The 13,226-nt window shown below is 47.1% G+C and overlaps 1 protein-coding gene across 1 annotated transcript in view; it reads right to left on the reverse strand.

Moving 5' to 3' along the window:
- The window catches only part of LOC142881874 (disabled homolog 2-interacting protein-like), a 98,273-nt gene extending 89,263 nt beyond the window's left edge, over positions 1-9,010 (reverse strand). Inside the window, exon 1 of the mRNA XM_076016285.1 lies at positions 8,874-9,010. Coding sequence (XP_075872400.1) covers positions 8,874-8,913 — 40 coding nt within the window. The 5' untranslated portion in view covers positions 8,914-9,010. The remainder of the gene's footprint in view (positions 1-8,873) is intronic.
- Positions 9,011-13,226: the final 4,216 nt, after the last annotated feature.

Below are 13,226 nucleotides of genomic sequence, written 5' to 3' on the forward strand. Positions count from 1 at the left end.
TATTATTAGGCCTTGAGCAAGAGGGCGTGGTCATTTGAAGCGATGACAGCTAATGTTTCCTTCGCTCAGTATTCCAAAAAAAAAATAAAAAATAAAAACCTAAGTACAAACAGACCCTTTTCCGCACGCATCCGGTAAATATGAAGTGATTCTAATCGTTCTGGGCCTTTGCCAGCCTGTGACAAGGTTGACGAAATGACAAATATCCAGATTTATTGCTTTCATATGTTTTCCACATCTGAACATCCCTTGGCCCTCTCCCAGCGGTGTGTTGTGAGTTTGAGGCATGCTTGATTTTGTTGTGCGGACGAGTGTTTGACATATTTTGTCATGCGGTTACTTTGCAATATGGTGCAACATCCAAAAAAATCGTCTAAGAGCTGTCGACGGCAATACATTTTTTTTTTTTTCCTGAGGGGCGGGGGTGGAGCTTTTTGTGAAATGTCTCGACGAAAAATGTCTCCCTCCACCACCCTCCACAGCCCATTCACCCCATCCTCCGAGCTTCAAATTAGAAGCTTCCCAGTCTATAAAACATTTATAGAGCTTCAAAGAGGGTAAAAAAAAAAAAATGTTGCATAATTCCCCTTAACAATTTAAGAAGCTGAGGGCCTCCAGAAACAAATAAAAGGCTGAGGTGGTCCCTGCTGACAAGACGAGTCATGCTGTCAGTGAGTGAGGAGACGGCTTCAAAACCAGAGGAACGCACAAGGTTTGAAAGTCTGGCTTCACACCTCGTCAAGAGTTATGCTGTATGACCTTAAAAAAAGATTAAATGTAAAGACATTTTTAGCCACTTTCATGCGAGGCCTTTCATTTGTGCCCTCTATAATTTCCCTATCAAAACTGCGGCGGCTTTTTTATTTTATTTTTTTTATTGCCGCTTGAACTTCGCTTTGAAGAGCCCTCCTTGTCATGGAGCATCTCAATGTTTTGTGCCTTTCATCCCAACACACATCACACATCGCTTCATCTTTTATTACCGCCTCCCCCCCCGTCCCCCGTCACCTGTGTTTACCTCTGCATCTTCCTAATCACCTGCTTTTTCCTGCAGCGGCGCCGCAATTTGTCGCATTCCCTGCAAAGAGATTTTTATAAAAAAAAATGCCACTCTTGGACCTGAAGTGGCGTTGCGAAGGCGCGGCCCCAGCGGACAGCTTCTGGGAGCGTCCTCCTCGACAATGGGTGGCACAAAAGAGAAAGAGGCGACGGGTCTAAAAATGGGGTGAGACGGGAAGCCAAAGGCTGCAGTGACAGGGGTGAGTTAGCGCTCTGGTATGTGGGCTATAGAGTTACGGCGGGACAAAGAGCGGAGCGCTGAAGTTCTCCCCCTGCAGACAGATCCGACACGCCTCTCCTTTCATCTTCCTCTCTTGTTTGTCCCCCCCCCATCTGCATCACTAATCCTACTCAACCTCCGCCGTCACTCTGTTTATTTTCATGGCTTGATGTGTTTACGTCTGAAAACAGTGGAGGACAAAAAAAAAAAAAAGGTGCCGCGTCCTATTTTTGAACGTTTTTGTTTGTTTGTTTGTTTGTTTGTTTGTTTTACGGCGCATCTTTGCGTCAGAGCGATGCAATTCTGTTCTCGGTTCCTCACGTGGAACCCCATCGAGACGAGACATTTGTATTTCTGTTCGGGGAAAAAAGGCCCGACGGCACAAAAGAGGAGAACAGAGAGGATATTCCGGGGCACAAAGACACTTGTGTGTGGCACGTGGGGTCAGGCCGGGATTCCACGGGGAATTCACTGTGTGTAAAAGGCTGAAACGCAGGCATCCTTGGCCCGACTATTATTAGTATGTGGGCCAAGTAGCCGGCAGGAATTTTTAAGAACCATTACCACATGGTAACACCTCCATCCCCAAGTGTTTTTTTTATTTTTTCTTTGATTATGTTATCGCAAACATGTACCGTTGGCAAAGCTGGAGTTTCCACTACGAAGATGCATGCCAAGGCTGAAGAATCAGTGCCTCTTGTGACATCACAAGGAGGGTTGTGGGGGGGGTTAATTTCTACAATTTTACATCATGTTTCGTGAAAGGTGGATCTATAGGAAAAAAAGGATGGACTTTTCTCCTCTCTCGGGGGGCTCAAGACACGTGGTTAAAGTGATTTTTGCATATTATGGGTCCTTGAACATGTGACGGCTGCGATAAGACTGCATTTGCTACAACTTACTCCGACATTTAGTACAAATTCATTCACCAAACATGTCAAGACTGTCTGCAGGTGCAGCAGTTTTTGACATGCTCTTTTCTGGGGGTTTATTGGCAGATGGCGAACCAACTTCAAAGGCTCATTTCACCACCAGTTGTATTAGCGTAATCTGCAACGTTGCTAAGCTAGTCAGAGCAATTTGGGTCTATACGATCAGCTGTATTCTTTCTTTTTTTTTTTTAACTATCTGCAAGGCCAGATGATGAAATTTCCCGGTCGCTGTATCGACGGTGAGCCCGAATCCTCGCACTGCCAGAAAACCTGCCGGTGTCGCTCGCAAAGTTCTGCGACCTTCATGATTGTGCCGATTTGGCGAAAGATTAGCCCCCGCGTCAGAGCTAATCTGCTGCATATCTTCCCTGCGCGGTCCCACCTTTGGCTCGGATTGCCTCATTTTACCGCATGCAGTTTCACCCGAAACCACGGCAGGCTCGTCACCTGCGCCGAGCAGGTGAACAAGAAAGCAAGGTAAACAACAAACTGATTAGGATCAGCTTTCCTTGCCCTCCCAATGTCCTGGAGGCTGAACTGGGGGAAGGGATGAAAGAGCAGCAAAAGTCGCGGCGCTTGCCAGTTTCCCCGCTTGTTTCTCGACATTCTCACACTCTCGCCTCTCATCGTTGTCGTCGCCGCCGCCCCACTTGCAGCCTTTTGCGCATCGCGGCGCCGGCACATTTGCATACGGTCCAAGCGAGTGGCAAACATCGCCGCCGCGCGTCCCCTATCTCGCTGTGAGCGTGTAACAAGCTCAACGCCGCGCTCTGGCTCCGTTTACACCTCTCGCAGTCACTTTGGCTTAGGCTCACACACGCACGCACACAGACACACACACACACACACGTGGTTTTAGACTGCGGAGCGCGCCACACACACGGCCCGACGCCAACGCTGGGCCCGCGTTCGCAGCCACCCCAAACAAACATCCTAAACGGCTTCACGTCACACAAAAGCACAATTTGCATACATTTGCGGCGCGCTCTACAACATTTCCTGCCTATTGTCTCACAGTCGTGTCACTCCCCCTCAACCCACCCACACACACACACACACACACACACACACACACACACACACACACACTCACACACGCACCTCCCCGCCCACCAGGGAGGCCTTTTCTAGCAAATGGGGCCAAATGGAGCTGCGCCACTGGGTTTGCAGCCTTCTGAGGTTGCTGCTTTGCTGCAATCCCTCACGTTGTTATTTTTACCCGCAGTCACCTGACCACTCCGATGCTGTTTAATGAACTTTTCGCATGCCCTCCCCTGTGCAGGATCTCTGGGCCTCTGGCTCATTTAAGTGTGCAAAATCAAAAACAAAAGTAATATCCAGTGGTGACAAAGTTAGAAATAGAGTAAGCAGATGTTTAATTCTCTATGTGTGTTTTGGGATTTGGCACTAGTTCACGTTTGTATGCTTGAGCTGCCAAGTGCGTGGTTTGTGGCTTTTTCGGTGACCGGCCCCTGGCTATGCTGAGGAAATTTAACCCCGTTTTGGGTCGTAGGAAACTTGCTCGTGTTTTCGTTGACTGTCATCGGATTGTGGTGTTTTAAACACACATTTATTTTATTTTGATTGATTTGATTTTTTTTTTGCCAGAGCATGGATTTGAAGGCTGACAAGGGAGCAGAACGTCCTCTTCAGCCAGCATACGATAATGACAGTTGGGTTCACACAAGTCGGTATAAAAAAAAGGCAACAACAAAACCCCCATAACTTTCAAAGTTTGCTTTGCTGTGAGACGAATATCGCTTGATGATTTGTGCAAAAACTTTGTACGTGTTTCCAATTCTTGCAAAATTGCAAAGAGCTCTAAAAAAATGTCTTTGGATGAAAGCCTCTAAAGTGCCCTGAGGACGAATCAGAGCCTGATTGCTCCAGCCACACACATCAACGTGGTCCCGTCTCCCTGCCCTGCAATTTCATGTCTTTTTTTCGCCTCCAGCCTTTTTCTTTCTTGTTTGGAGGTTGTTTTTTTTTTTTTTTTCCCTCTCTTTCTTCCTCTTTTATACCGCCCATTGCACAAGCAGCCACCGATCGTGGAAACACGGGTTAGCACGAATGGGTGTGATTTGGTGGTTGTTTTGTCCTCTTGCTGTTTGCAGAAACATCACTGGTTTCCACCTCAGGAGAAGTCAAACGTTGACACAAAAAAATGGAGGAGCATTTTTTTTTTCAGCTCAGGGGTGAAACACAATGACCCACAGGGTGTATACACATGTCCTGTGGCCCCTTTTACCAGAAATGAAAATCTGTTTTGTGATCGACATTACGGTTACGGTTTACGGTTCTGGTTAGACCTTTTAAGTTGTTATGGAGTTGTTACTCCATGGCATGTCTTCCCTCGGCACAATGCAGCTCTAGCGCATTCTCTGCGCAGTTGTGATGCAACGTTATCCAGGTTTGTTTGGACGCAGTCGTCAGATCCAACAAAGAGCAGACGCTTAAATTCTCAGCGGCTTCATCCTCGGCTACCGCTTTCCTTCACGTCTTCCACTCCTCCTTTTGACCATGATCATTGTTCGTTTCCTCACATTGTAAAAGCCTAAATGTGATGCATGTGACATCAGGTCTGAAAAGCACTCACTAAAAGCATTTCAAAGTCGCAAACTCTGTAGATGCCAGTGTGAGCACATGAGTTGTGTCATTTAAATCTTCTCTGGAACTTCACCACCTGGCCGACTAATCCGGTGCCGCTGTCCTTGACTTCTTGGGGAGCAGGGCAGGCAGCATACCGTTCATTGTCTTTCTTACTTGTGTTAAATCCATCCTTTTTCTTCTTGGAGGGGGCTATTCATAGCCTCTATAGTTTTAAAGTATAATAATTTGCCTCCTACTTGCTCTTAAAAGTGTAAATTTTCACATTTATAAAATCTAAATTGCTGTTGATGTTGCACGAGCAGGTGTGCCAATGTATAGCAAAAGCTTGCATGAACAGCTTGACTTGAATTTCAGAGTCGAGGGACCAACACACAAGTCCTCCCTAAAAAGCCTTTCAGCTCAGTTTCTTTTTCCACAGGTATGTAAGTTGCAGTGCCGTGCGGTGAATCAGCAAGTAACAGGTTCTGCCGACACTGAAAGAGCTGTAATGAATGTATTGCGATGACAAGCAGGTTACTGTTCCAGAACAATGCACAGAGGTGTAGTTGATTGAGTCCCAGAAAGCAAATGTCATAAAATGGAGCAAAGGAGAAAAACCAGCGACAAATTTGTCCGTGCAGCTGGCGAGCCGGCCAGCAAGCCGCCCGGAATGAAAATGGAACAGGTTTCGGGCCCTACGCAGGAATACAAAGTGATCAATCATCCACGAACGCCGGGGCGAGTTGCGAAGGGTTACGAAACAAAGACAACCTTTCACCAAAGGGACAAAAAACTGCACGAACGAGAGAGGCGGCTAGCTTCTGCAGCCAGACAACAACAACAGCTCGGGTTCAGGAGTACTGAGAAGAGTTGCGGGTGGAGGATTATCTCCCGGCTGTGAAAGAAAGCAACTCCAATCCAGTCAAATTAGCTCTCAACTGCTTATTTGGCTCTACATAATCAAAGAACGCAAAAAAAAAAAAAAAAAAAATGTAGTTAAAGACTTTTGCTCTGAACTTTTTAAGGCTTTACAATGTTATACTTTCATGACGCGAAAGCCCTTGTTTGGCACTGTTAACAACCTCACCGTGCACTAGTTATGCAGCTATGCAGAGGGCTGATCAAACCTCTCAACGACGCGTTAGTCTACCTGAACCTGAATTAGGCCCAAAAGTGACCAAAATGACCTCATTTTGCCCAAATATCGTCCCGTCGAAAGGTTTAAATGGAAGCTCCCCTTGCAGACATACAAACACACACTACAATGAAGTCTCTGTGCAAAGCGTGTTTGCAAGTTTGCGAATACACTACAACAGGACACACCATGCGCACAGCCCTCCAGTCAACATTAACAGAGCAAAAAATACATGTATGGGGCTGGGGGGGGGGGGGAGTGTCTTGAACGAGGCCTGACGGCAGGAAGTGTTTCCTCCCTGGGAATTAGATTTAAATGTATGGCAGAATATGCTGTGAAGTATGCACATCCTGCAGCACGCGGCCCCTGCGTCTGGCTAACTTTTAGCACATGACGGCACGGGCAAGAATAAATCTTTTATTTAAAGCCGAACCTTCCCGGAGACAAAAGCCCCGCAGCGCAGCCACAAGACCGCACTTTCATCTGGATAAAATCTAATGGCAATTTTTCGAAGCGGAGTGAAATGAAACCCTGGTTCACCCCAAGACGGGGGAAGAACAGCGGGGGAAGGACGGGACGGGGAGGAGGGGGCACTGCTATCCACAAATATGCCTCGTAGAGAAAAGGACGCAGCCGTAACAAGTTTAATTCCACTTTCTCATAAAAGTTTGGCTCCAACACCAAATACAGCCCTGCGCTTTCCCATTCGCCACACGAGCAGCGATCTCTCTCAACGAGGGCAAAAAAAAAACCCCCCAACACAAAAATAGGTTTTTGTGTTGAAAGGCCTGTGGAGCACTTTTTGCAGCCTCTCCAATTTTTTTCAACCCCCTCCCCAGTTACGCTCTTTTACTTTGACGGCCGTGCACAGGCCAGTAAGCGGCTACGAGGAGGAATACTTGCTGGGCTCGTTGGTGCACCGCAACTGGGCACGCGTGTTGCAGGGCTCGAGATAAAGACTGCGTTTGACCGTCTCATTGTTTCAATCGCTCAGGCCAACCGCAGATCACGTTGCAATCCCTTGCAAGCCAGTTATTCATAGCAACACAATGTAGCGTTTCTACCCATAAATGATAGTTTCACAGTCGTTTTTTCTTTTTTCACGACCCGGGGACTTTGCGCCAGGACGAGCGGCACCCGTGCCAATTGACACGCCGCCCCCTGGTGAAGGACCGCACGACTGCGGTGGTTTGCAAAGACACGCTTCACTCTACAGCAGGCACCAGTCTCTACGACTTTTTCCTGGCGAGCTAACTCTGTAGTCTCATTATGTTTGTCATGGCTGAGGTGCCAAAGACACCAGAAAAGACATCGGAGGAGAGAGAGAGGGGGAGGGGGGGAGGGGGAGGCTGAGCCAGGGAGTGAAGACATGGCATGCAAGGGCCAAGGCATCCAAAGGTATGCAGTCCTGTGCAAGGCCAATTGGGGGCAGAGTGTCATTCATTTGCAGGTGTGGCATTCTCACTGTTGCAAGTCCATATGTGGTGGAAAATAAATTCCAACCAACTTTTTTCAGTCTGAGCCGCTGCAGTGGCATTATAGCCACCCCGGTGAACTTCGACACATGGGCAGCCAGCAGCTCCAATTGAATTTGCACTGGCATTGTTAAATCAAGTGATGGGGAAAGTGGGAAGCTGCTGCTTGCGCTGACATGTGATCTGTATTATGTGGCGCAGTCCAGCAAACGGTTGTCCTTTCCTCTGGGTGTTCGTGAGAGACTGCGAAGCGTGAACTCCCTTTCGTCTGCATGTAATTGGATGTTATCAGATTATTGCCCTCTTCTCTTACTCCTCCCATTTATGTCCTCCCTGATGTTTTCTGAGGTTCAGACGGAGACAGTTCAATCGTTTACCAGTTGTTTTTTTTCCCCCTCCTAAAGGAAATATCAGTTGCTCTCACCAACTTTTGCCTACTCACTAGACAAAAGTGAAAAGTCTTCAGGAGGTGGAGCAAAGTGGCCTCCTTTCCGCCGCCTCGCCATCTCTTCCCCGTGGCAGACGGCCCAGCGCACAAAGCTGCGTGGCTGCCGAGCTCCTGGAAACGTCCTCTGTTGACTCACCCCGTTAACCGCATTCTTCATCAGCAGCACGCAGCCACAGAGCCACCGCCATCGCTTTCGTGAAGACAAAACATCGTTTTGCTTTGGGGGAGGAGGCGGGGCTGGTTCACTACGCATCCAGTAGAAAAAAAACATCTTTAACGTTTGCAGCAGCGGCGGCGGAGAGGTTTTGTTGTTTTTTTTTTCTCTCTCTCTCTCTTTTTTAAAAGAGTCAGTGGAAAATGAGGGGGAAGAAAATGCACGAACACTCGCGGCAGGCCCGCCGTCCAGATCCCGCTGGATTTATTTTGTGTACATAACTCCCTCTCTTGCGTACTCCCCCCTTTTCTCTCCTCTGCCTCTTCCCCTTCCATTCTCCCTGCTCGCGCCTCCAACACGAACGCCCACACATGCCTTGTCAGTGCTCCACACGGGGCAAACTAACCCGCAGATTTGGCTCTGCCGTCAAAAACCATCTCGCCCGCTCGTTTTGAACGGAGGCGCTGCACCCACGGCCCACCCTCGCACGTGTCACACTTGATCGCGGCGACGCCGAGGAAGCCGCGAGATGCTCAGACACAAGGCAAGGACGGAGCAGAAGACAAATTCCGCGTAAAATTCCATGTATCCCAAAATCCATTCTCATCTGATCGCGTCAAGGCCTCTCTTTTTCATCTGCAGGCTTTTTATTTCAACCTTCTTCTTTTTTTTTTTAACCTATACCAAACTCTTAGCCTGGAGGTCAGACTGAAGTTCCATTCATCTGACAGCGAGGCTTCTAATGTTGCACAGTTACAGAGCCAAGTCCTTAAAAGCCAGCCAGCAGGGAAGTCATGTGACCGGACATCTCTGCGCTTCAACTTCACCCTATTGCTGTATCACCCCAGGTCTCCCACTCACCATGCTCTCCCTCCGGACGGGTGCCGGTGTCGGTCTCCATGTTCCAGTCACAGGGTGGCCAGCGCCAGGATCAACACTCCCATATCCCCGAAGGCAAAGTTGTCTCTGTCGCTGAAACTGTATCGACGTGCCGTCTGCTCTCCGCTTGTACTCTTCTCTTCTGGCCGAGCACCCGGCCAACCCACCCCTCCCTCGCCCCCAACTCCTCGACTTCTGCGAGCGGCTGGCTCCGATTCCCGGGCCCTGCGAGAAAAAAAAAAAAAAAAAAAAAAAGCCTGCCAGCTCAGCTCGGCTCGGCTCAGCTCGGCTCAGTCCAGCCTTTCTCTTATACCCGCCCGACGTTACATCTGTGTGAATGAGCCCTGCTCTGCAAATGAGAGAGGAGAGGCAGTGGGTGAGAGAGCACAGTGGAGCGCAGGATGGGAGGGAGGAGAGACAGAGAGAGAGAGGGAGGGAGGGAGAGACCACATTGTGGTGTTGGAGAGGGAGAGAGAGAGAGAGAGAGAGAGAGAGAGAGAGAGAGAGAGAGAGAGAGAGAGAGAGAGAGAGAGAGAGAGAGAGCGAGCGCGAGAGACAAGGGTTGTAGCAGTGCTGACTCTTTCCACTTTGATCAGTTTCAAACTCGCCATATTATCTTTTCTTCCAATAAAGAAAGAAGCTTATATCGTGATGGTGCTACGTATATGTTAAAAAAGCAATATAAGAGCTTTTCCAGCCTGCAAGTGTGTTCACTGACATGGAATTAATGGGGTCATTGAAGGGAGAGATGACGAACACATGCAGAGAGACACACAGCCAACCCTTGTTAGTCTAACTAAGTTAGTTCATTTGCTGGTGGACAGTTGCCAGCGAGAAGTTTGCAGGTTTTATTCCCACCCCGGGGTTTGTTTTTTTTGTTGTTGTTGTGAAGTTTGCATGTTCTCACTGATGTCTGCGCGGGTTCTCCGCTGTTTCCTCCCACCCCTCTCTCAACCTGGGTAAATAAATGATTGGATTTGATCGGAATGCTGAGAGACTTCAGGACAACGTTGATCACGGCACACAGGCGCACACGCAAAGACGTGTTGTGTTTTCCATCTGTTCCCCCCTCTTTTTTTTTTTTTTTTTCCACGTTTGAGTGCATGGTCACACAGTTGGCTTCCGTTGTATTAGCATTGGGTGAAATTCTTTCCCCCTGTGAAACGCCAGAACGGTTGTGAGGATCAGAAAATGTCACCTGAGCCTCTGTCAATATAGACGGTTGAAATTTTGATTTTCCCTTTAATCCGGGGTCAGGACGTGCAAGCTGGGCATTGTTTATATTCTTATTTAAATTTGGATCCCACGAGCTACCTGATCCAACCTGAACGGTACCAGGCTGTGCGGTCAGAACATTAGTGATGCAGCTACTTATATTTCCATTAGAAATGCCAAGGGATATGTAACAGGAGACGTTCTTGACTTCCAAAATGCTGATTCAAATGTACATAATTACAGCGCGGCTGTCAGGTTTGATTGGCCAATGAAAGAACATAAACAGTCATAAAACCATATCACAGTTGACTCCCCCTGCAGTTTTTTTTTTTTTTTTTTGCCATATTAGAAAAATACTTGCGCCCCCAACACCACCATCTTTTTTTGCTGACTGTTGGCTCAATGACAGTCTGTCGCTTGAACAAATATCATCAAGAAAAGCTGTAATCAAACTTAACTTCATTAAGTTTAAGATTGCCCACTTTTAGATAATTAGTATTTCCACCACAACAATATGATGAAATGCAATCCAAGCAATATGTTTTAATGACTGCACTCCTTTTTGTTCTTTTGCGGTGCAGCGTGGCCGAAAGGAGTCAAAACAGCCTTGAAGACATTTCAGTCTGAGCCAGACAAGGTTCCCAGATAAGTCTTTCATATTTTAGATAATTGGAATCACTCTGGGATTGCGAGACAGTGGCGAGGTTGACAAGGCCCAGCAAACTGATTATTTAGTGGTGTGCCTGCAGGATAAAGTGAAGGGACTGGCAAAAAGTCAACACACACGACGCGCGGCAAGCGACGGTCCAAATTATCAAATTTATCGCAGGGACCGACTCTCAATATTCATGAGAGGCGGCATTTTGGCTGCAAGGCATGCGGAAAGCTCTCCGCAGCCTTCGGTCAGTCATTCAGCTCGGTTTAATCCCATCGCAAAGTGTTACGGCTGCTGAGAAAATATTTATAGAGGCAGTGAAAAGGGGGAAAATAGGACAGCATACACCCCAGCGTCTTTATAGTACAGGCGGATGAAAAGTCTCCCAGCGCGGCATTGAGGAAGACCAAAACAAACACCGATTGAGAAAAAAATACCCTGGTGACACTTCAGAGGCGTGAAAGGCGGCTGTTTGGTCGGGAACGTGGTGCGTTTCTCGCCGTCTACTGCACATTTTTGGAAAAAAAAAAAAAAATCTCCACTTCATAGGACCAAAGGAAGCATGTGCTCTTAAGTTGGACGAAGAGAAGAGATGAAAGGCGTGTCTGTGGGTCCCACTTCGTAGGTCTCTATTCATCGTCCTGCTCATTTGAGCATTGGTCTCACACCAGGACAAGAGCAGGTGGGCCAACCTGCCAATGAATAATTTAGCACAACACAGCCTGTGTGTTTGTGTAGTGCTGCGACGACTGAAAACCACTTGCAGTTTCCAGTTTATGCAATTGAATGATTGTTGCTCTTTAAAATGAAAAGACGTTTCGTGAGTCTCTAAGTTGTTAGACGACAAGATTTGTCCTCTTGGGAGTCTTACTAGCGCAGTGTCATCTGCATACTTAATGCAAAAGCTGTTGTCAGAAGTACTGGTACAGGAGATGGTGGACGGGATAAAGAATAAATGGGACTACAATGGACAGCAGACAAAACCTTCATCATCTTCATGTTCACCAAATGGCAACCCTCCCACTGCTTGTAAAGCCGCGTGTGTCTCACACATGTCCACATTAAACCTTCCCCGAGGCATATGGTAATGCATTCCATCTATCAAGAAGCCTAAGAGTAGCCTGCGCGTGGAAACCTGGATCAGCAATTCAGAGATTGTTTTGCATCATCATCATGGAAAAGTTTCAAATGTTATTGGCAGCTCTGCAGAGGCACCGTGTAATTAGCGAAGTAGCTGGCAGACATTTGTTGTGCTTTTTTTTTTTTTTTTTATTCTTCTCCACCCCACTTTCGTCCTTGTCTCTTGTCGGGAAAACAAAATCAGTCTAATCGCAGAGCCAGCGTAACAATGCATCTGCTGCTCTTTCATTATCAGCCTGGCGTCGCTTGTGTCGGTGAAGCTGTGTTATGAAACTGGATGCGAGTGTCAAAACCCGACTTTGTTGTTGTAGTTGGAGCTGCAGTGACTTAACTATGCCAAGCAGCCTCGCTCTTCTGCAGTCTTCATCACAAACCCTTAAAAATATGAGGGCAAAGGATACAAGATAGTGGAAAAAAAAAAAATAAGAAGAAGAAACTGCTGAACTTGGACCAAATCAAACCCAGTGCTCTGCACTGCTTTGAAAGACAATCGCACAGCGAGTTCAAGTGGGCTCCCGCTGCAGCCAGTGATTTAAAGGTGAGACATATTAGCTTGCATGCCAGCTCAAATACCCAGCAACGGTAACTGCGGGTAACCAACTTCTGAATGTCAAACCTCAATGCCACCTAGTCCCTCATTCTGACTGACTCCATACTGACACACACAACCGCACTCCACCAGCTTTAAATGAGCTGCTGGCACACATGCATGCGAAGGCAACTTTTTAGAAGCAGGGCTATTACTTTCAACTGCAACATGACACTCGAAGTATCCCCCCCCACCCACTTCCACGGTTATGTGTTAGTGGTCAAGATGAATTCCTCATAGTGCCATGAAGTGCCAATGTCTCCACCTAGTGTTTAATGTTGGGTAAGTGGTCACTGTCGACACTGTACCCAAAACGTTTATCCGTCAGAATCTGATTTTAGCATCTTTTCTCTGGACTAAACGGCCATAATGTCGAGATACACAGCACTGTACGTCCTCAATCGTAATTCAAAGTTTAACTTTTGTTGTTATGTCATTTATATCTACGCGTTTGGTATGCTTGATGTCTGTTTATGCCGATCTAAGGAAATTAGACTGTAATGAATGGGATGCCGTAGGTGCTTTAGTGGCCGGAAATCACAATTCAAAATATCACCCCCCTCCTCGAAATATTATTTGAAACCAATTTCTAAAATAAATTGAATGAATTACAGTCTCAAAATAAGCGTACTTTAAAGAAGCATATATAACGTCAATGGAGATTTAGTTTAGTTTAGGTGTAATTCAATATTCGTTTGTTTTTTTTCCCCCTGAAAAGGTTTTCGAAGGCTCTACC

The sequence above is a fragment of the Nelusetta ayraudi genome, unplaced genomic scaffold, assembly GCF_046127955.1.
Source record: "Nelusetta ayraudi isolate G7.1 ecotype Tasmania unplaced genomic scaffold, CSIRO-AGI_Nayr_v1 ptg000221l, whole genome shotgun sequence".
Lineage (NCBI taxonomy): Eukaryota > Metazoa > Chordata > Actinopteri > Tetraodontiformes > Monacanthidae > Nelusetta > Nelusetta ayraudi.